General features: G+C 44.2%; 1 protein-coding gene across 9 annotated transcripts in view; it reads right to left on the reverse strand.

The window, feature by feature from the left end:
• LOC121540091 (pleckstrin homology domain-containing family A member 7-like) overlaps positions 1-22,629 on the reverse strand; it is a 171,218-nt gene that overhangs the window by 103,530 nt on the left and 45,059 nt on the right. The window contains exon 1 of one of the 9 annotated variants that reach the window (XM_045207835.1): positions 19,941-20,031. The exons of the other annotated variants lie outside the window; for them this stretch is intronic. Within the exon in view, the coding sequence (XP_045063770.1) occupies positions 19,941-19,945 (5 nt within the window). The 5' untranslated portion in view covers positions 19,946-20,031. Of the gene's footprint in view, positions 1-19,940; positions 20,032-22,629 lie in introns of those variants that run through there. 9 annotated transcript variants of the gene reach the window in all.

The raw sequence follows: 22,629 nt of genomic DNA on the forward strand, positions 1-22,629 counted from the left end.
CAAGGGCACCTCCAGCATGAGAGGGGTGAGGGGGCATGGGTGGCACTCAATTCTGCTGACAGCCTATCATTGATGCCATGCCAGTAATAACAGGCATTGTCGCGGGCAGGGCCGTGCACATACCTTTCAGGAGGCTGGTGCTCAAAATGGAAAAAGGGCACCTCCCCGCTTGGAAATATCTCTATTCATAACATACCAAATGCCTCTGTAGTGAAAGTTTAAACTTTTTTGACCATAGGCCTTTTATTTATTTCTGCAACAACACTCACTCATCACAAATTGTAAGCAAGCTATGTTACAGGGCCTCCTAAAGACATGATTGACATCAGGAAAAGAGGGTGGGCTATCAGCTGATCATTGATGTTGATGATCGATGTAAATCTGCTAGTTAGCTAGCTACATTTCTTTTAGTGATTGTGATTCACCTCAGTCTTTCTGCCTCTCTCTGCTGCCAACCAGACCCAACATGAAAGATGTAGGCTAAATGAAGAAAAATTATTTTGGGGGAAATTATACCACCACCCAAAATGGCACTTTGGAGACTAGAAGGACAAAGGGGCATATGATTTGTACAGGTAGAGCCCTATCTGTGCACGTGCCTGGTCGCGGACATGGCATCACTGACACACCTGACATAGTGTGCCCGCTGGCTATGCTGCAACAACCTAGTGCAACATTCTGTTGATGGCAGAACATGCCGGCAATGAGGCGGCCATTTTGCATTGAGAGGTTACCCCCATTTTGCAACCCCCATAGTCCAGCTGCTGTGATATGTTTGGCAACTGTCTGTTGATGCCACCAAAACAAACAAGAGATCTGAAGTCCAGGTGTCTTGTTACCCCAAAATGTTGTGGGTTACACACAGACCAACAGACCATATAAGTAGCCAGTCTGCAGCTCTAACGTCAGGTTTTCAATCAGTATCCACCTTCGTGAAATAGATGAAGCAAGAGATCACAGACTAACAGTAGGAATATGAAGCTAACTGAAGCTAACCATCTTTAGAAAATCCCAAATATATCTAACTGGCTGCGTGACATACCCCTCAGGTGTCTTGTCTCCAAAACGTTGTGGACTCAGAGACGAAAGAAGCGGGAAGAAACTTTGCAAACCGGCTAGAGTAAAGTAGACTATGCACACGCTCTGGATTGAGAAGATTCAAGGACCTACAGGGACTCCATTAGACTCTTCTTCTGCCCCTGCTCTGTCTCCAGGCTTGGCAGCTTGACCAAAATAGACAACAATAATCTCCTCCAATGAACAGGTTGGTCTGACCCGCCATTGTATTTTCGGCATCGTCTCAAAACAGATGCACATTCCAAATGCATCAATGGGACATGTTGACACCACACATAAGGTACTGTAGAAAAATACCATAAAGGACTTGTGTGTGTATGTGCCCGAGTGTGATGTCGGGGGAAACAGGTGGTTTTACATTAGAGGTATGCTAACACCGCGTGGACGTTTGTGTGAATGGTTTATATTATATATGATTGATTTTCCCTCATTAAAATGCAAATCAATTTATAACATTTTTGACATGCGTTTTTCTGGATTTTTTTGTTGTTATTCTGTATCTCACTGTTCAAATAAACCTACCATTACAATTATAGACTGATCATTTCTTTGTCAGTGGGCAAACGTACAAAATCAGCAGGGGATCAAATACTTTTTTCCCCTCACTGTAGTTTACACTATACCACTACTCCCCTCTGGTTGTCCTTTCAATTAAGTGTTATTTTAACGCTAGTCAAGTTTACTTTTGCACACAGTGTTGTTAGACATGGTCAAAGTCACTTTGAGCTGAGTGTCAGGGTGGGTCAAGTTTGCTCAATTTAAAACAACAGTTTTGACATTCATGGTGTGTTGATCTTGTTCACTCAATTGAGTTCACTTAACAAGAGACTTTCCCTTTGCCAAATATTGGCAAGGTCACCAAGTTAAGCTTAAGCGCTTGAACATGAGATTTATCGTGGGATGAAACTAACTTAAACACTTAGTGAAGCTCACTTAAAATGTATCACTTAAACCAGAGTTTATCAACCAACCAAGTTAACTTCAACACTGGCAAATTCACTTTAACAGGAGTTTCTCCTCACTCACTAAAATTTCCGTTGGAGTTCGACAGGTGGAGCACATGCAAATTCTCTTCTCCGATAGCCATGGGAATTAGAGAGCTGGTTGTCCGACCCTTGTCCACGCACCAATCAGCGCTGCCGTCAGCCTCTGTGCCTGATTAGTTTTCATTAAACCCACTTGGGGATAAAGGCCTGGGAACAGATTGCCAATTAAACATATATCATTGTCGAGATAATGAAAATATTTACATTAGCATAAACACTGATGGCAGAGAGACAGTGTTGTGGTGTTGTGTGATTAGGATGAGTGTGGTGAGCGCCGAGCTGTATTTATACTGATTAGAGAAAGGCCTAAGCCGACTGCAAAACCCGGTCTAGCCTACACACGGCAAGTCATGCATTCACTGCAGATGAGCCTTTTTCTCCCCCAACTGAAAGACTACTGATGGAGAGAGGATTAGGGAAAGCTATTTGAGGAGTACAGTGAGTATGTGCGAGAGGATGAAGGTTTACATGAAGGACTAGGGTTCTGTTAGTCTTCCTCCTGCATAGCTTGATTCAATTCTTCTACGTCTTTTCAGAGTTTCATGGTCCAGGGGAAGTGACAGGGAGAAACGGTGGGTTTGAGGAGGGAGAGAAAGGGATAGAAAGAGTGCAAGGGAAAGATGAAGGAGAGAGAAGGTAGAGGGAGTGGAAGAAAGTTACATAAATAAAAGAGATAGACTGCATGGAAGATGGGAGAGGGGGAAAAAGAGAATTGGAGAGACTAAGAAACTGAAAAAAAAAAGAGATGGATTGTAGAATATCTTTAGAATCTCTGGTACTGTAGCGGCCATTGCTCTCATGAGCGGTGACGAGGTGTGTTATCAGGAAGGGGTCAACAGCCAAAGATCAGAGGTCAGGTGGACTGAAAAGGGCCACCAGGGCCGTGTCTGAAGCAACAAGAGGCCCTCCAGCCTCAACACAGCCTTGTATCTAACCACATCGGGCCCTTACGTTGACACGGAAAAGCCACTTCACTTCATTCCCCCCCTGCTATACAGTACTGACGTGACAACATACTGACATTACGACTAACCACCTCCTTCAATGGGTCCTCAGCAGCAGAGGAATTCATTGCTTCTGATTGGTCTGATCTACGAGTGTGAAAATTATGTTCTTGACTGAAAATAACCCCCTAGTGAATGCAAGGCATGGAGTTGAATAGATGACTGGTTTATTTCTATGTGGATTTTATTGAGTGGCATTTTGGAAAGAGATAGAGAGAGATCATTTGACTGGTCTCTACTAGGGGCAACATGAAAACTCACGACAACTATTTGAAGGGCACTGTCACAACGCCAACACAGGATGAAATCTTAACTTGAGACACGGTCTCTTATAATAGAATAGAACAGGACATAATATAAATACTATACTACTATAATAACACTGTGTGTAAAACTGACCTGGGCTTCACACACCATCATTGACGGACGTAAAAAATTAGGTAATGCTGTTAATGTTTTTATCTACATGACAATCTCTCTCCACACCACTGCTCCAACTCACCTCTATTAACAAACACCCTCCATTTAACAGGCTTACAGTATAAGGACGTGACCCTAACAGTAGACATTGATTTATATGGCTCTCAGACACTACACAGAGAATAGGGTGCCATTTGGGACACAAGCACCATTTCTCCCTGTTTCCTCCTCAGGCAACAGTTGTGTTGCTTTCAGTCAGCACTATCTACCTTGTCATCTCTTATCTGATCTGCCTCTCCGAGGTGAAGTTTCCGTTAGGTAGAGATCTAGGATCAGCTTCTCTTCCCCCAATCCTAACTTTAACTATTAGTGGTGAAAATACTAAACTGACACCAGATCAGCATCTGTCCCCGCAGGGGTGGTCATGGGAAATGCCTAGTCAAAACACCAGGGTGTAGTGAAAACAGAATAGAGCGGAGGACACCGTATTCAAATAAAGTGCAAACACCGCAATAACGTGAGAAAATGGAACTGTGGAACTGGTTAACTGACTCAGGTCACAGCTCAGTGGGGAAAGGTTCAGTGTGACAATCTGATCATTGTGTTTACTCTGATTGTTTGGACTGCTCACAAGTTAGCTGACTTTTCTTCAACATGTCAAGGTAAGACATTCTGTTGTTAAGAAATGCTTTAGGCTACTCCTGCAGATGAGAAACAATTACATCAAAGAGATTATTCAAATCGTGTATCCCAAAAATGTGGGCTCTCTTTCTCAATGGCTGTTCCTCCAGATAGACAGGGTATACAACAAGCAGCCTGTTCCTCCAGATAGACAGGGTAAACACCAAGCAGCCTGTTCCTCCAGATAGACAGGGTATACAACAAGCAGCCTGTTCCTCCAGATAGACAGGCTAAACACCAAGCAGCCTGTTCCTCCAGATAGACAGGGTATACAACAAGCAGTCTGTTCCTCCAGATAGACAGGGTAAACACCAAGCAGTCTGTTCCTCCAGATATAGAAAACAAGCTGTCAAAGAGCCCCTTCTCCGACTCGCTCTCCCTACCTCTTATCCCTTGCGTTCCCCTTCCCCCCTCTCTATCTCCCACCTCATCCCTCTCTCCATTTGACTTTCACTTGCTTTCCCTCTCCATCTCCCTCAATCTTCCCCACTCTCACTCCTATCTCTTGCTTCCCTCTCTTCCTCCCCTCTACCACTCTCACTCCTAGCCCTTGCTCTCTGTTCCTCTCCTCTACCCCTCTCTCTCCCTCCTCTCCTCTCCTACCCCTCCCTCCCTCCATCCCTGTTCCTCTCCCCTACCCCTCTCTCTCTTCCTCTCTCCAACCTCTCCCTCCCTCTCAAACTGACAGGGTTATGAGGCAGTGCTCGGAATGAATTGCAGCTGTGCAGAGAGGCTGGTGGAATGTGATACTCCAGCCCTGATTAGATCTGCATCCCAAATTGCATCCTATTACCTATATAGTGTAGTACTTTTGACCAGGGACCATAGGGCTCTGGTCAAAAGAAGTGCACTATATAGGGAATAGGATGCCATTTGGGATGCAGTCTCTGTCTTTATTGGGGCCCGTTGGGGTGACATCAGGAAATATATGGCACAGCCGCCACCGCAAATAGAACCAAAAAGCCTTTTCACCAATCCCCCTATATACAACAACTAAACTGCATCTTGGGCCAGTCTCGGTTGCCATCAGCGACACCACGGGGCCAGTCTCAGTTGCCATCAGCGACACCACGGGGCCAGTCTCAGTTGCCATCAGCGACACCACGGGGCCAGTCTCAGTTGCCATCAGCGACACCACGGGGCCAGTCTCAGTTGCCATCAGCGACACCACGGGGCCAGTCTCAGTTGCCATCAGCGACACCACGGGGCCAGTCTCAGTTGCCATCAGCGACACCACGGGGCCAGTCTCAGTTGCCATCGAGGATAAAGTCTCACTTTAGTAGTTAGACCAACTTTTATGCCTGTGCGGATTGCTTCTAAAAAATGAATCTTTCAGCACTTCATTCACAAGGCAGGCAGGGTTGACGCGCAAGGTGGGATAGCTATAACGTTAGGATACGTATTTCTTTGTGCATTACCAGATATGAAACAAAATGGCAGAAACACCTTGAAAACAGCTACTGCAGCATTTATTTAGCTATACATTACTCCCCATACTTGACTTTTGTCTATTTTGATGAAATGCTCGCACTATAGCAAAGATACCTCAATAGAAAATGACTCAAGTAAAAGTGAAAGTCACCCAGTAAAATACTACTTGAGTAAAAGTCTAAAAGTATTTGGTTTTAAAATATACTTTTAAAAAGTAAATGTAATTGCTAAAATATACTTAAGTATCAAAAGTATAAATCATTTCACATTCCTTACATTAGGCAAACCAGAAGGCACAATTTTTGTATTTAAAAAAATAAAAAATACTGATAGCCAGGGGCAAATCAAATCAAATCAAATCAAATTTTATTGGTCACATGCGCCGAATACAACAGGTGCAGACATTACAGTGAAATGCTTACTTACAGCCCTTAACCAACAGTGCATTTATTTTGAACAAACAAACAAAAACAAAAGTAAAAATAAAAGAACAACAAAAAAAAGTGTTGAGAAAAAAAAGAGCAGAAGTAGAATAAAGTGACAGTAGGGAGGCTATATATACAGGGGGGTACCGTTGCAGAGTCAATGTGCGGGGGCAGCGGCTAGTTGAGGTAGTTGAGGTAATATGTACATGTGGGTAGAGTTAAAGTGACTATGCATAAATACTTAACAGAGTAGCAGCAGCGTAAAAAGGATGGGGTGGGGGGGCAGTGCAAATAGTCCGGGTAGCCATGATTAGCTGTTCAGGAGTCTTATGGCTTGGGGGTAGAAGCTGTTGAGAAGTCTTTTGGACCTAGACTTGGCACTCCGGTACCGCTTGCCGTGTGGTAGCAGAGAGAACAGTCTATGACTAGGGTGGCTGGAGTCTGACAATTTTGAGGGCCTTCCTCTGACACCGCCTGGTATAGAGGTCCTGGATGGCAGGAAGCTTTGCCCCAGTGATGTACTGGGCCATACGCACTACCCTCTGTAGTGCCTTGCGGTCGGAGGCCAAGCAGTTGCCATACCAGGCGGTGATGCAACCAGTCAGGATGCTCTCGATGGTGCAGCTGTAGAATTTTTTGAGGATCTGAGGACCCATGCCGAATCTTTTTAGTCTCCTGAGGGGGAATAGGCTTTGTCGTGCCCTCTTCACGACTGTCTTGGTGTGTTTGGACCATGATAGTTCGTTGGTGATGTGGACACCAAGGAACTTGAAGCTCTCAACCTGTTCCACTACAGCCCCGTCGATGAGAATGGGGCGTGCTCAGTCCTCTTTTTTTTCCTGTAGTCCACAATCATCTCCTTTGTCTTGGTCACGTTGAGGGAGAGGTTGTTGTCCTGGCACCACACGGCCAGATCTCTGACCTCCTCCCTATAGGCTGTCTCATCGTTGTCGGTGATCAGGCCTACCACTGTTGTGTCGTCGGCAAACTTAATGATGGTGTTGGAGTCGTGCCTGGCCATGCAGTCATGGGTGAACAGAGAGTACAGGAGGGACTGAGCACGCACCCCTGAGGGGCCCCCGTGTTGAGGATCAGTGTGGCAGATGTGTTGTTACCTACCCTTACCACCTGGGGTCGGCCCGTCAGGAAGTCCAGGATCCAGTTGCAGAGGGAGGTGTTTAGTCCCAGGATCCTTAGCTTAGTGATGAGCTTAGAGGGCACTATGGTGTTGAATGCTGAGCTGTAGTCAATGAATAGCATTCTCACGTAGGTGTTCCTCTTGTCCAGGTGGGAAAGGGCAGTGTGGAGTGCAATAGAGATTGCATCATCTGTGGATCTGTTGGGGCGGTATGCAAATTGGAGTGGGTCTAGGGTTTCTGGGATAATGCTGTTGATGTGAGCCATGACCAGCCTTTCAAAGCACTTCATGGCTACAGACGTCAGTGCTACGGGTCGGTAGTCATTTAGGCAGGTTATCTTAGAGTCCTTGGGCACGGGGACTATGGTGGTCTGCTTGAAACATGTTGGTATTACAGACTCAGTCAGGGACATGTTGAAAATGTCAGTGAAGACACTTGCCAGTTGGTCAGCACATGCTTGGAGTACACGTCCTGGTAATCCGTCTGGCCCTGCGGCCTTGTGAATGTTGACCTGCTTAAAAGTCTTACTCACATCGGCTACGGAGAGCGTGATCACATAGTCATCCGGAACAGCTGGTGCTCTCATGCATGCTTCAGTGTTGCTTGCCTCGGCGAGCATAGAAGTGGTTTAGCTCGTCTGGTAGGCTTGTGTCACTGGGCAGCTCGCCGCTGTGCTTCCCTTTGTAGTCTGTAATAGTTTTCAAGCCCTGCCACATCCGACGAGCGTCAGAGCCAGTGTAGTACGATTCAATCTTAGTCCTGTATTGACTCTTTGCCTGTTTGATGGTTCGTCGGAGATCATAGCGGGATTTCTTATAAGCGTCCGGGTTAGAGTCCCGTTCCTTGAAAGCGGCAGCTCTACCCTTTAGCTCAGTGCGGATGTTTCCTGTAATCCATGGCTTCTGGTTGGGGTATGTACGTACGGTCACTGTGGGGACGACATCATCGATGCACTTATTGATGAAGCCAGTGACTGATGTGGTGTACTCCTCAATGCTGTCTGAAGAATCCCGGAACATGTTCCAGTCTGTGCTAGCAAAACAGTCCAAAACAGTCCACGGGCACACTCCAACACTCAGATATAATTTTCAAACTAAGCATTTGTGTTTAGTGATTCTGCCAGATCAGAGGCAGTAGGGATGACTAGTTCTCTTGATAAGACTATTTTCTTGTCCTGCTAAGCAGGGGAGTAAAAAGTACATTATTTTCTTTAGGAATGTAGTGGAGTAAAAGTAAAAGTTGTCAAAAATATTAATAGTAAAGTAAAGTACAGATACCCAAAAAAACTACTTTAGTAGTATTTTTACTTAAGTACTTTACATCACTGCATTCCTCCGTACACACAAAGAGCCATTCAGTCCTTGCTGGTTGTTTAACTAACTTACTTAGTTGAACCCTTGGGTGAAGCTGGGGGAGACGTCAGGTGGCAAGGCATCTAAACTGACCCAGGACCAGTCAGTGGAGATTGAACTGCCTTGAGCCAAGTGGAAAAGCATTAGCGGTCAGCCCAGCAGAAGAGCACTTAGACTGACCTAGGATCTGTTATCGAGCAGGGCCTAATGGTTTAGAGTGGAAAATGGACTGTCCTAGGCCAGTACTAGATGGAGTGAAAGTGTTTAGCAACATTTATATCTACCACTCTCGACTAGAGACTGGAGAAACAGAAGTAGGAAATAAAATGTTGCATTGTGTTAAGCGTATCCAGCAGGGTCATGTACCATATTGCTCACCCCTTGATAAGAACTACACACCATATGCCATGTGCTATTAAAAAGAGAGCTATACTCAGCAATAAGTTGAGAGAATCTGGAGAGAGAGGGGTGTGTGTGTGTGTGTGTGTGTGTGTGTGTGTGTGTGTGTGTGTGTGTGTGTGTGTGTGTGTGTGAGAGTGAGTGAGAGATACAGGAAAAAAACAGTCTGAAAGAGAGAGAGCCAAACACCCTCTTTGCACAGTGACCCAAACTGCCCCCATGAGACTAAAGCTGAGCTATTGTCATGGTTCTAGATGTGGCAGAGGACAGAGGTGGGGATCTCTGTCAGGAAGTGGATGTGCACTGGGGGACAGAAATAGAGAGAGTGAGAGAGAGAGAGAGAGAGAGAGAGAGAGAGAGAGAGAGAGAGAGAGAGAGAGAGAGAGAGAGAGAGAGAGAGAGAGAGAGAGAGAGAGCGGAAGAGTGGTGATGTCAGGGAGAATCAGCAGCGGAGAGAGCTTGGACTTATACCATGGGTCGGCATCAGGCGGCCCGCGGGCCAAAACCGTCCCGAGAGTGTGTTTTTTTGGCTCTCAAAAATACTGTAAATCACCAGGAATTCAGCAAAATAATTGTTTAATTTTGGAAATCTGTTCACAAGTATTACAACAAATAAAAGAGACATATGTGATCGTGTGTCAATGTAATGAAGGTATGACATTATTGTTATTTTCAAATACAATCCCTTGTTGGGCTTAGTTGTGGTCAATTTGCAGTGTAGAAATTATTTAAATTATTTCCGGCCCCCCGATCATTCGCTCCGACAAAAATCGGCCAGCGGCTGAATCTATATAGTTGCTTAACCCTGGCTTATACTGAGAAACAGCAGTCTCCACAGGAGATGTGTGTGATCTACAGTTGAAGTCGGAAGTTTACATACACCTTAGCCAAATACATACACTCAGTTTTTCACAATTCCTGACATTTAATCCTAGTAGAAATTCCCTGTCTTAGGTCAAAGGATCACCACTTTATTTTAAGAATGTGAGACGTCAGAATAATAGTAGAGAGAATGATTTATTTCAGCTTTTACTTCTTTCATCACATTCCCAGTGGGTCAGAAGTTTACATACACTCAATTAGTATTTGGTAGCATTGCCTTTAAATTGTTTAACTTGGGTCAAACATTTTGGGTAGTCTTCCACAAGCGTCCCACAATAAGTTGGGTGAATTTTGGCCCATTCCTCCTGACAGAGCTGGTGTAACTGAGTCAGGTTTGTAGGCCTCCTTGCTCGCACATGCTTTTTCAGTTCTGCCCACAAATCTTCTATAGGATTGAGGTCAGGGCTTTGTGATGGCCACTCCAATACCTTGACTTTGTTGTCCTTAAGCCATTTTGCCACAACTTTGGAAGTATGCTTGGGGTCATTGTCCATTTGGAAGACCCATTTGCGACCAAGCTTTAACTTCCTGACTGATGTCTTGAGATGTTGCTTCAATATATCCACATAATTTTCCTTCCTCATGATGCCATCTATTTTGTGAAGTGCACCACTCCCTCCTGCAGCAAAGCACCCCCACAGCATGATGCTGCCACCCCCGTGCTTCACGATTGGGATGGTGTTCTTCGGCTTGCAAGCATACCCCTTTTTCCTCCAAACATAACGATGGTCATTATGGCCAAACAGTTCTATTTTTTTTTCATCAGACCAGAGGACATTTCTCCAAAAAGTAAGATCTTTGTCCCCATGTGCAGTTGCAAACCGTAGTCTGTCTTTTTTATGGCGGTTTTGGAGCGGTGGCTTCTTCCTTGCTGAGCGGCCTTTCAGGTTAACCAGACTTGTGGAGGTCTACAATTTTTTTTCGGAGATCTTGGCTGATTTCTTTTGATTTTCCCATGATGTCAAGCAAAGAGGCACCGAGTTTGAAGGTAGGCCTTGAAATACATCCACAGGTACACCTACAATTGACACAAATGAGGTCAATTAGCCTAACACCTACAATTGACACAAATGAGGTCAATTAGCCTATCAGAAGCTTCTAAAGCCATGACATCATTTTCTGGAATTTTCCAAGCTGTTTAAAGGCACAGTCAACTTAGTGTATGTAAACTTCTGACCCACTGGAATTGTGATACAGTGAATTATAAGTGAAATATTCTGTCTGTAAACAATTGTTGGAAAAATTACTTGTGTCATGCACAAAGTAGATGTCCTCACCGACTTGCCAAAACTATAGTTTGTTAAGAAGAAATTTGTGGAGTGGTTGAAAAACAAGTTTTAATGACTCCAACCTAAGTGTATGTAAACTTCCGACTTCAACTGTATCTGTTAAGATCTATGCAGGTCACAAACACTGGTCACGTCACCTGTAAACAGATCTGAGCTTATGACTTAGCTTCATCTCCAAAATGGACATGCACACAGACACTCGCATACTAGAGATCGACTGATAACGGCACAGCCAATTACACACACACAAAGTACACAAGCATAGCAGCACAGCACACACACACACACACACACATCAGGTGTCCATTAATCACAGTCTTGCTATTCTTTTAATGTAAAAAACTATTTAAATGTCAACCTGTTAATAATCAAAACATGATCTACATTTTACATCTACATTTGAGTCATTTAGCAGACGCTCTTATCCAGAACGACTTACAGGAGCAATAAGGGTTAAGTGCCTTGCTCAAGGGCACATCAACAGATTTTTCACCTAGTCGGCACAGGGATTTGAACCAGCGATCTTTCAGTTACTGGCCCAATGCTCTTAACCGCTAGGATACCTGCCACCGAACTGATACACCATCACCCTTCAACATTTCTCCTCCCATTCTAATTACAATTCAAAAACACCAGATCAGGCTTTTAATGTAGGCAATATCAATGTAATATACACGCTAATCTTTAATATGATTACAACGGCGTTCACCCCATCTTTGAACTTAACCAATCAGATCAGGGTGTGCTTATCGCTTCGCTGTAATGACTTTGCTTGTTCGCTCCATAACTCCAATTCATCTGTATTAATAAAGAAAACGAATTAGGACAAATCACTAGCCGGACTGTGGAAAATGTGAACAGAGACGAGCTGTTGTCTTTGCAGCACCACCCATGGAGTATCAGAATGTGTGTATACAAAAGACGTATTATGCCCAAAAATGCCAGAGGGCGAGCACTGGAGTCCGGGCTACCCACAGAGGCTGTGAGGAGAATTGGTCTAGTTGCTGTTCCGGCCTACTCCTGACTCACTGTGTCTACTGGTTGGATTAGAGGGAGTTTGTCTCATGTCTACTGGGTTGGGATAGAGGGAGTTTGGTGTAAGAAGCATTGGAGGGATGTGTTTAGGCTATCTCGTTTGAAAAAACAAGTTAGGACGGCATTGTCGAACAGCACAATAACCTGGGTGCCAGTGTTTCTGCTGCATTCAACAACTCACACACACGTGTATGCAGTCATGTTGAAGCGGTCACGCTCCCTCCCATCAGATCACATTGGTTTGTCCCACTCCTACTGACAAATACCAGTGTGCACAGTCTATTTCCCAGTAGAGGGATTGGATTGAGTGGCGTTGGCTTTCAGCTCTTAGAGGTCCTATTGTGGATTCTTTGATTGCAAACAAAGCCGTTACAGATTAGGCTGGGATTACAGTGGCGGTGCCCACGCGGTCCACGGACAGCGTCTGAAGTAATGTGAGACCTACAGTATTCCATTCCCCTATACAGCTCTGAAAAGTCTTTACACACACACACACACACACACACACACACACACAAGCAGATATAACGGCTGCAGAACTACCTCAAAGACCCAGGCAACTTCCAAAAGTCGCAGGAAAGATCAGTTCAAAATTACTCAGTAGAGGGCAGCAACCCTTTCTGCTTTAGACATTTACATTTTAGTCATTTAGCAGACGCTCTTATCCAGAGCGACTTACAGTTAGTGAGTGTATTTTTTTTATTTTTCATACTGGCCCCCCATGGGAATCGAACCCACAACCCTGGCGTTGCAAGCGCCATGCTCTACCAACTGAGCTACACGGGACCTAGACATAGTGAGTGTGCTGGAATCCTACCTGCAATAGATTGGTCTTTTCACTTAACACCTGAGCACGCTGTCACACACACACACAAGTCTTCCATGTCGCAGCTTTCCATTTACAGACCTACCACAACATGTCTAAATCCAAAGGCCCCATTGCGAGACTTGTGCACAAATTTGTTTACATCCCTGTTAGTGAGCATTTCTCCTTTGCCAAGAGAATTCATCCACCTGACAGGTGTGGCATATCAAGAAGCTGATTAAACAGCATGATCATTACACAGGTGCACCTTGTGCTGGGGACAATAAAAGGTCACTCTAAAATGTGCAGTTTTATCACACAACAAAATGACACAGATGTCTCAAGTTTTGAGGGAGTGTACAATTGGCATGCTGAATGCAGGAATGTTCAACAGAGCTGTTGGCAGAGAATTTAATGTAAATTTTTTACCATAAACCACCTCCAACGTCGTTTTAGAGAATTTGGCAGTACGTCCAACCGGCCTCACAACCGCAGACCACGTGTGACCACGCCAGCCCAGAACCTCCAAATCCGGCTTCTTCACCTGCGGGATTGTCTGAGACCAGCCACCTGGACAGCTGATGAAGCTGCGGGTTTGTCTGAGACCAGCCACTCAGACAGCTGATGAAGCTGCGGGTTTGCACAACCGAAGAATGTCTGCACAAACCGTCTCAGGGAAGCTCATCTGCTCGTCGTCCTCACCAGGGTCTTGACCTGACTGCAGTTTGGCGTTGTAACCGACTAAAGTGGGCAAATGCTCCCCTTCAATGGCCACTGGCACACTGGAAGTGTGCTCTTCACGGATGAATCCCGGTTTCAACTGTACCAGAAAGATGGCAGACAGTGTGAATGACGTTGTGTGCGGAGCGGTTTGCTGATGTCAACATTGTGAACAGAGTGCCCCATAGTGGTGGTGGAGTTATGGTACGGGCAGGCATAAGCTACGGACAACAAACACAATTGCATTTTATCGATGGCAATTTGAATGCAAAGATACTGTGACGAGATCCTGAGGCCCATTGTTGTGCGATTCATCCGGCACCATCACCTTATGTTTCAGCATGATATTGCACGGCCCCATGGCGCAAGGATCTGTACACAATTCCTGGAAGCTGAAAATGTCCCAGTTCTTCCAAGGCCTGCATACTCACCAGACATGTCACCCATTGAGTATGTTTGGGATGCTCTGGATCGACGTGTACGACAGCATGTTCCAGTTCCCGCCAATATCCAGCAACTTCGCACAGCAACTGAAGAGGAGTGGGACAACATTCCACAAGTCACAATCAACAGCCTGATCAACTCTATGCAAATAAGATGTGTCGTGCTGCATGAGGCAAATGGTGGTCACACCAGATACTGACTGCTTTTCTATTGGAGTAGCAGTTTTTGCCTATCTTCATACTGTACCGTCTTTGGATCTACTGTCCAGTTCAAACTTTGGCAGGAAATGGCAGTATGATCTAACTGTCCGTTTCATGGCACACTATTGATTGAGCATGCCAAAAAATAATACTACATGCATTAGCTACGCATACAGTTGAAGTCAGAAGTTTACATACACCTTAGCCAAATACATTTAAACTCAGTTTTTCACAATTCCTGACATTTAATCCTAGTAGAAATTCCCTGTCTTAGGTCAGTTAGGATAGCCACTTTATTTTAAGAATGTGAAATGTCAGAATAATAGTAGAGAATGATTTATTTCAGCTTTTATTTCTTTCATCACATTCCCTTTGGGTCAGAAGTTTACATACACTCAATTAGTATTTGGTAGCATTGCCTTTAAATTGTTTAACTTGGGTCAAACATTTCGGGTAACCTTCCACAAGCTTCCCACAATAAGTTGGGTGAATTTTGGCCCATTCCTCCTGACAGAGCTGGTGTAACTGAGTCAGGTTTGTAAGCCTCCTTGCTCGCACACGCTTTTTCAGTTCTGCCCACAAATCTTCTATAGGATTGAGGTCAGGGCTTTGTGATGGCCACTCCAATACATTGACTTTGTTGTCCTTAAGCCATTTTGCCACAACTTTGGAAGTATGTTTGGGGTCATTGTCCATTTGAAGGACCCATTTGCAACCAAGCTTTAACTTCCTGACTGATGTCTTGAGATGTTGCTTCAATATATCCACCTAATTTTCCTTCCTCATAATGCCATCTATTTTGTGAAGTGCACCACTCCCTCCTGCAGCAAAGCACCCCCACAGCATGATGCTGCCACCCCCGTGCTTCACGGTTGGGATGGTGTTCTTCGGCTTGCAAGCATACCCCCTTTTCCTCCAAACATAACGATGGTCATTATGGCCAAACAGTTATATTTTTGCTTCATCAGACCAGAGGACATTTTTCCAAAAAGTGAGATCTTTGTCCCCATGTGCAGTTACAAACCGTAGTCTGTCTTTTTTATGGCGGTTTTGGAGCGGTGGCTTCTTCCTTCCTGAGCGGCCTTTCAAGTTATGTGGATATAGATACTTTTGTACCTGTTTCCTCCAGCATCTTCACAATGCTGTTGTTCTGGGATTGATTTGCACCTTTCGCACCAAAGTACGTTCATCCCTAGGAGACAGAACGCGTCTCCTTCCTGAGCGGTATGAGGCCGCGTGGTCCCATGGTGTTTATACTTGCGTACAATTGTTTGTACAGATGAACGTGGTACCTTCAGGCATTTGTAAATTGCTCCCAAGGATGAACCAGACTTGTGGAGGTCTACAATATTTTCCTGAGGTCTTGGCTGATTTCTTTTGACTTTCCCATGATGTCAAGCAAAGAGGCACCGAGTTTGAAGGTAGGCCTTGAAATACATCCACAGGTACACCTCCAATTGACACAAATGATGTCAATTAGCCTATCAGAAGCTTCTAAAGCCATGACATCATTTTCTGGAATTTTCCAAGCTGTTTAAAGGCACAGTCAACTTAGTGTATGTAAACTTCTGACCCACTGGAATTGTGATACAGTGAATTATAAGTGAAATAATCTGTCTGTAAACAATTGTTGGGAAAATTATTTGTGTCATGCAGAGTATATATCCTAACCAACTTGCCAAAACTATAGTTTGTTAACAAGAAATGTGTGGAGTGGTTGAAAAACAAGTTTTAATGACTCCAACCTAAGTTTATGTAAACTTCCGACTCCAACCTAAGTGTATGTAAACTTCCGACTTCAACTGTAGCTCTCCCCACCCCCAAAAAAAGGATGTTTGGTTGTCACATACACCGGATAGGTGTAGTGAAATGTGTGTTTTTACAGGGTCAGCCATAGTAGTACGGCACCCCTGGAGCAAATTAGGGTTAAATGCCTTGTCGGCATTTCAAACCAGCGATCTTTCGGTTACGTGCCCAACGCTCTAACCTACCGCTAGGCTACCTGCTGCCCTGGAAACCTTGAGAAAGCTCACTACAAATCTCTCGCTGACAGTGCAACTGGCCACACCTCACACAAATGGCACAACAACTGGTATTTCTCTAGTAGTTCCTACCTGCTGAGACCTACACAGGAGCAAATACTCTGCACACAGTTGGTTATCATCTTAAATCCTCTCCTCCGTAGCTACTGGAACAGATAACAATGGTCTTCGGTCCTTTTTATACCAACGTTGTTCCTTCAACAGGTTTGCTGGTGCAGCAAAGTCCAAGCGAGAATATACGGAGAAAGAAATTCCAGCACCTTGGGAATGATGTGGGCATCCAAGATCATAATGACCTAAGAACATTGAGTCGATGTAGAGGAACATTTCCAAACAGACTGAGATGGGAGGGAAAAGAGAGGATGGGGGAGGAGAGAAGAATCCACAGCTGGGTTAATGTAGTAGATCCTCTCTGATCATCGCTGATCCTCTCAATCCCAATGCAGCATGGCACAGACGTAATGAAACTGAAGTCTGGTACCAAAGATTACATTCATGGTCAGTCACAACAGCTTTCGGGACTTTTTTTTAGCCTCCCACTTCTTGTGAACTTGGGAGTATCCCCAGATTTCAGTTCACAGAGTTTCTTCTTCTTCTGCAAACTGAGCAACCTCAACATTGGCTCAAGATAAGATGTAGGAGATTGAAATGCTAGTGGTGCCACACAGAATATGGTTGTTTGGTAGAAATGCCCTCAACAGAGTGTTTAGAATGACTATAACAGGACACCTCAGTCTCAAGGGTAGGAATGCTAAACAGTCGTGGTCAAAAGTTTTGAGAATGACACAAATATTAATTTTCACAAAGTCTGCTACCTCAGTTTTTAAGATGGCAATTTGCAAATACTCCAGAATGTTATGAAGAGTGATCAGATTAATTGCAATTAATTGCCAAGTCCCTCTTTGCCATGAAAATGAACTTAATCCCCAAAAAACATTTCCACTCCATTTCAGCCCTGCCACAAAAGGACCAGCTGACATCATGTCAGTGATTCTCTCGTTAACACAGGTGAGAGTGTTGACGAGGACAAGGCTGGAGATCACTCTGTCATGCTGATTGAGTTAGAATAACAGACTGGAAGCTTTAAAAGGAGGGTGGTGCTTGAAATCATTGTTCTTCCTCTGTTAACCATGGTTACCTGCAAGGAAACACGTGCCGTCATCATTGCTTTGCACAAAAAGGGCTTCACAGGCAAGGATATTGCTGCTAGTAAGATTGCACCTAAATCAACCATTTATCGGCTCATCAATAACTTAAAGGAGAGAGGTTCAATTGTTGTGAAGAAGGCTTCAGGGCGTCCAAGAAAGTCCAGCAAGCGCCAGGACCGTCTCCTAAAGTTGATTCAGCTGCACGATCGGGGCACCACCAGTGCAGAGCTTGCTCAGGAATGGCAGCAGGCAGGTGTGAGTGCATCTGCACGCACAGTGAGGCAAATACTTTTGGAGGATGGCCTGGTGTCAAGAAGGGCAGCGAGGAAGCCACTTCTCTCCAGGAAAAACATCAGGGACAGACTGATATTCTGCAAAAGGTACAGGGATTGGACTGCTGAGGACTGGGTTAAAGTCATTTTCTCTGATGAATCCCCTTTCCGATTGTTTGGGGCATCCGGAAAAAAGCTTGTCCGGAGAAGACAAGGTGAGCGCTACCATCAGTCCTGTGTCATGCCAACAGTAAAGCATCCTGAGACCATTCATGTGTGGGGTTGCTTCTCAGCCAAGGGAGTGGGCTCACTCACAATTTTGCCTAAGAACACAGCCATGAATAAAGAATTTGACATTAAAATTTTAGTCATTTAGCAGACTCTCTTATCCAGAGCGACTTACAGTTAATGAGTGCATACATTTTTTTCATACTGGCCCCCCATGGGAATCGAACCCACAACCCTGTTGTTGCAAGTGCCATGCTCTACCAACTGAGCTACACAGGGCCCAACACATCCTCTGAGAGCAACTCTCCCAACCATCCAATAACAGTTTGGTGACGAACAATGCCTTTTCCAGCATGATGGAGCACCTTGCCATAAGGCAAAAGTGATAACTAAGTGGCTCGGGGAACAAAATATCGACATTTTGGGTCAATGGCCAGGAAACTCCCCAAACCTTAATTCCATTGAGAACTTGTGGTCAATCCTCAAGAGGCGGGTGGACAAACAAAACCCCACAAATTCTGACAAACTCCAAGTATTGATTATGCAAGAATGGGCTGCCATCAGTCAGGATGTGGCCCAGAAGTTAATTGACAGCATGCCAGGGCAGATTGCAGAGGTCTTGAAAAAGAAGGGTCAACACTGCAAATATTAACTATTTGCATAAACTTTATGTAATTGTCAATAAAAGCCTTTGACACTTATGAAATGCTTGTAATTATACTTCAGTATACCATGGTAACATCTGACAAAAATATCTAAAAACACTGAGGCAGCAAACTTTGTGAAGACCAATACTTGTGTCATTCTCAAAACTTTTGACCACAACTGTACACTAGTTGATGTCAAATGAAGATTGCATAGGTTACCACACAAATATTTGATTTTGAACCAGATGTTTCCATACAAGGAGAGTACAATGTGGTTTTTAAATCTGTATTACGTATCTTCAATTACTGTAATATTGAGTCACACTTAAATATATTGTCCTAACTCTAACTGTCAGAGTCAGGAAGATATTCAGGCAGTGGCAACGTGTCAAGTCAAGATAGTTAACTCAGCAACAGCTGGACATGCAACTAGTTTCACATTGCTGTTACAGCAAGGGAAGAGAGAAACTGACAGAATCTGACTTTGACAAAATGACATGGAGCACTTACAAAGCGTCATTCTTGTAATCTCCGCACCCAGAACAAAATCTTGCACAAACAATTTGTCACAAGAGACTATGGTTGGTATTCCTTTCTATTCTCTTTCGATCGGTTATGTTTTTTTTGTTGCCTGGCTGGTCTTTTGAGCGACACATTGGCAAACGGCACAGCATCAATTATGTCCCTAACCAAATTCACATTTCCAAAAAAGAGGAATACATTACATAGTCCCCAACAAAAAAGCTCAATGGTCTAAAATCCCAACCCCAGTGCCATGGTAATATATTTGGTTCCAGAGATCTATCTCATTCACTGCCCAGTTCAGGAGGAGCAATGAGGCGAGATTACCAGGCTATCGCAGTGACTTTGTGGTTCAGACATGAGATGGTGAATGGATAGGGTGATCCCCTGGCTTTCTGGTTAATCGTGTTTTGCATCATATTGGATAGCAGGGATATGGCATTTGTTATTAAGGTGTGTGTGTGTGTGTGTGTGTGTGTGTGTGTGTGTGTGTGTGTGTGTGTGAGAGAGAGATGAGCAGAGGCTCCCAGACAATCTGCTCCCTCCACATTCCTGCTGTGCTGTGACACCTAGCCCAATCCATTTACAGTGCTGAGACCACACACACACACACACACACACACAAATATACTACACTACACTTAAGAATACAAAAAACACACACGCATTTAAACCAAATACACAAATCACACATACAACATACAGATACGCGTGTACATAAGATACACTCACCTCATGTCTCCGTGCCGACTGGGGCTCCTCCCAAGTATTAGGCGCCCAAACGACTGAGACGTTTCCTCAAACGGCCAGTGACACCATGTCATTTGAATGTAAACAGAGAGAGCGAGAAGGGGCGTAGTCTATCAGTGTCACCGTCCGCTTTATTGACAGGTGAGGAAATGATTAACCCGAGTCAGCCAGGTTTCACTGAATACACAACAGTGAACCAGAGAATTTCGTCTGCCTGCGTGTCCCCATGAGAATAGCTATAGTATAGTGTTCAAGATGTGAGTCAGATTTCTACCAATGGGACCGTTAACATAGGCTGCATCCCAAATGGCACCCTATTCCCTATATAGTGCACTACTTGATAAAGCTTGGTGGTTGGTTGGTGCTGAACTATTCATCCCAGCGATCTCAAGAGGTGAATGACCTGGTAGTCTGAGATCGGAGTCATCTCCCAACAATAATAACGTTCTACAAACAATCTATCCACTACACTTAAAGATGCGAGCACTACTGGGCAGGTTTTAGTGTTAATCCCACAAATTATGATTGAAGTGAAACACATACAGTGAGGGAAAAAAGTATTTGATCCCCTGCTGATTTTGTAAGTTTGCCCACTGACAAAGACATGATCAGTCTATAATTTTAATGGTAGGTTTATTTGAACAGTGAGAGACAGAATAACCACAAAAAAATCCAGAAAAACGCATGTCAAAAATGTTATAAATTGATTTGCATTTTAATGAGGGAAATAAGTATTTGACCCCTCTGCAAAACATTACTTAGTACTTGGTGGCAAAACCCTTGTTGGCAATCACAGAGGTCAGATGTTTCTTGTAGTTGGCCACCAGGTTTGCACACATCTCAGGAGGGATTTTGTCCCACTCCTCTTTGTAGATCTTCTCCAAGTCATTTAGGTTTCGAGGCAGACGTTTGGCAACTCGAACCTTCAGCTCCCTCCACAGATTTTCTATGGGATTAAGGTCTGGAGACTGGCTAGGCCACTCTAGGACCTTAATGTGCTTCCTCTTGAGCCACTCCCTTTGTTGCCTTGGCCGTGTGTTTTGGGTCATTGTCATGCTGGAATACCCATCCACGACCCATTTTCAATGCCCTGGCTGAGGGAAGGAGGTTCTCACCCAAGATGTGATGGTACATGGCCCCGTCCATCGTCCCTTTGATGCAGTGAAGTTGTCCTGTCCCCTTAGCAGAAAAACACCCCCAAAGCATAATGTTTCCACCTCCATGTTTGACGGTGGGGATGGTGTTCTTGGGGTCATAGGCAGCATTCCTCCTCCTCCAAACACAGCGAGTTGAGTTGATGCCAAAGAGCTTGATTTTGGTCTCATCTGTCCACAACACTTTCACCCAGTTCTCCTCTGAATCATTCAGATGTTCATTGGCAAACTTCAGACGGCCCTCTATATGTGCTTTCTTGAGCAGGGGGACCTTGCGGGCGCTGCAGGATTTCAGTCCTTCACGGCGTAGTGTGTTACAAATTGTTTTCTTGGTGACTATGGTCCCAGCTGCCTTGAGATCATTGACAAGATCCTCCCGTGTAGTTCTGGGCTGATTCCTCACCGTTCTCATGATCATTGCAACTCCACGAGGTGAGATCTTGCATGGAGCCCCAGGCCAAGGGAGATTTACAGTTATTCTGTGTTTCTTCCATTTGCAAATAATCGCACCAACTGTTGTCACCTTCTCACCAAGCTGCTTGGCAATGGTCTTGTAGCCCAATCCAGCCTTGTGTAGGTCTACAATATTGTCCCTAACATCCTTGGAGAGCTCTGTGGTCTTGGCCATGGTGGAGAGTTTGGAATCTGATTGATTGATTGCTTCTGTGGACAGGTGTCTTTTATACAGGTAACAAACTGAGATTAGGAGCACTCCCTTTAAGAGTGTGCTCCTAATCTCAGCTCATTACCCGTATAAAAAGACACCTGGGAGCAAGAAATCTTTCTGATTTAGAGGGGGTCAAATACTTATTTCCCTCATTAAAATGCAAATCAATTTATAACATTTTTGACATGCATTTTTCTGGATTGTTTTGTTGTTATTCTGTCTCTCACTGTTCAAATAAACCTACCATTAAAATTATAGACTGATCATTTCTTTGTCAGTGGGCAAACGTACAAAATCAGCAGGGGATCAAATACTTTTTTCCCTCACTGTAAATTGTCTCACTACATTTCTCTCATGATTACCGCCAGACGGAATTTGGAGGGCAAAAGCTCCTTAAGCTTCCAGAAATTATTTGAGATTATTAATGCCTGTGGCATTAATTAAAATGGAATTAAATACTATTATTAGCTAGTTGCATTAAATATGGAAACAACAGCTGCGATTATAAGGTATTAAAAGAAAAGTCCCTGCTATTACATAACTATAACGGTGGTGATATGAAATTCTCAAAGGTTTACAGAGAATAGAGATTGAGATCTGACAGAAGAGGTGTGTGTGTTTCAAGTTACAAGTTTCAATGTCACTTGCACAAGTATAGTGAAATGCCTTTCTTGCTAGCTCTAAACACAACAATACAGTAATCAATATCAATCTAGTCCTAAAAATAACATAAGGTAGAACAAAAACAGGAGAAATAAGTAAGCTATATACAGGGTCAGTTCCAGTACCATATTTACAATGTGCAGGGATACTGGAGTGATAGAGGAAAATGAAATACAAAGGTCAAAGG

The sequence above is a fragment of the Coregonus clupeaformis genome, chromosome 26 (assembly GCF_020615455.1).
Source record: "Coregonus clupeaformis isolate EN_2021a chromosome 26, ASM2061545v1, whole genome shotgun sequence".
NCBI lineage: Eukaryota > Metazoa > Chordata > Actinopteri > Salmoniformes > Salmonidae > Coregonus > Coregonus clupeaformis.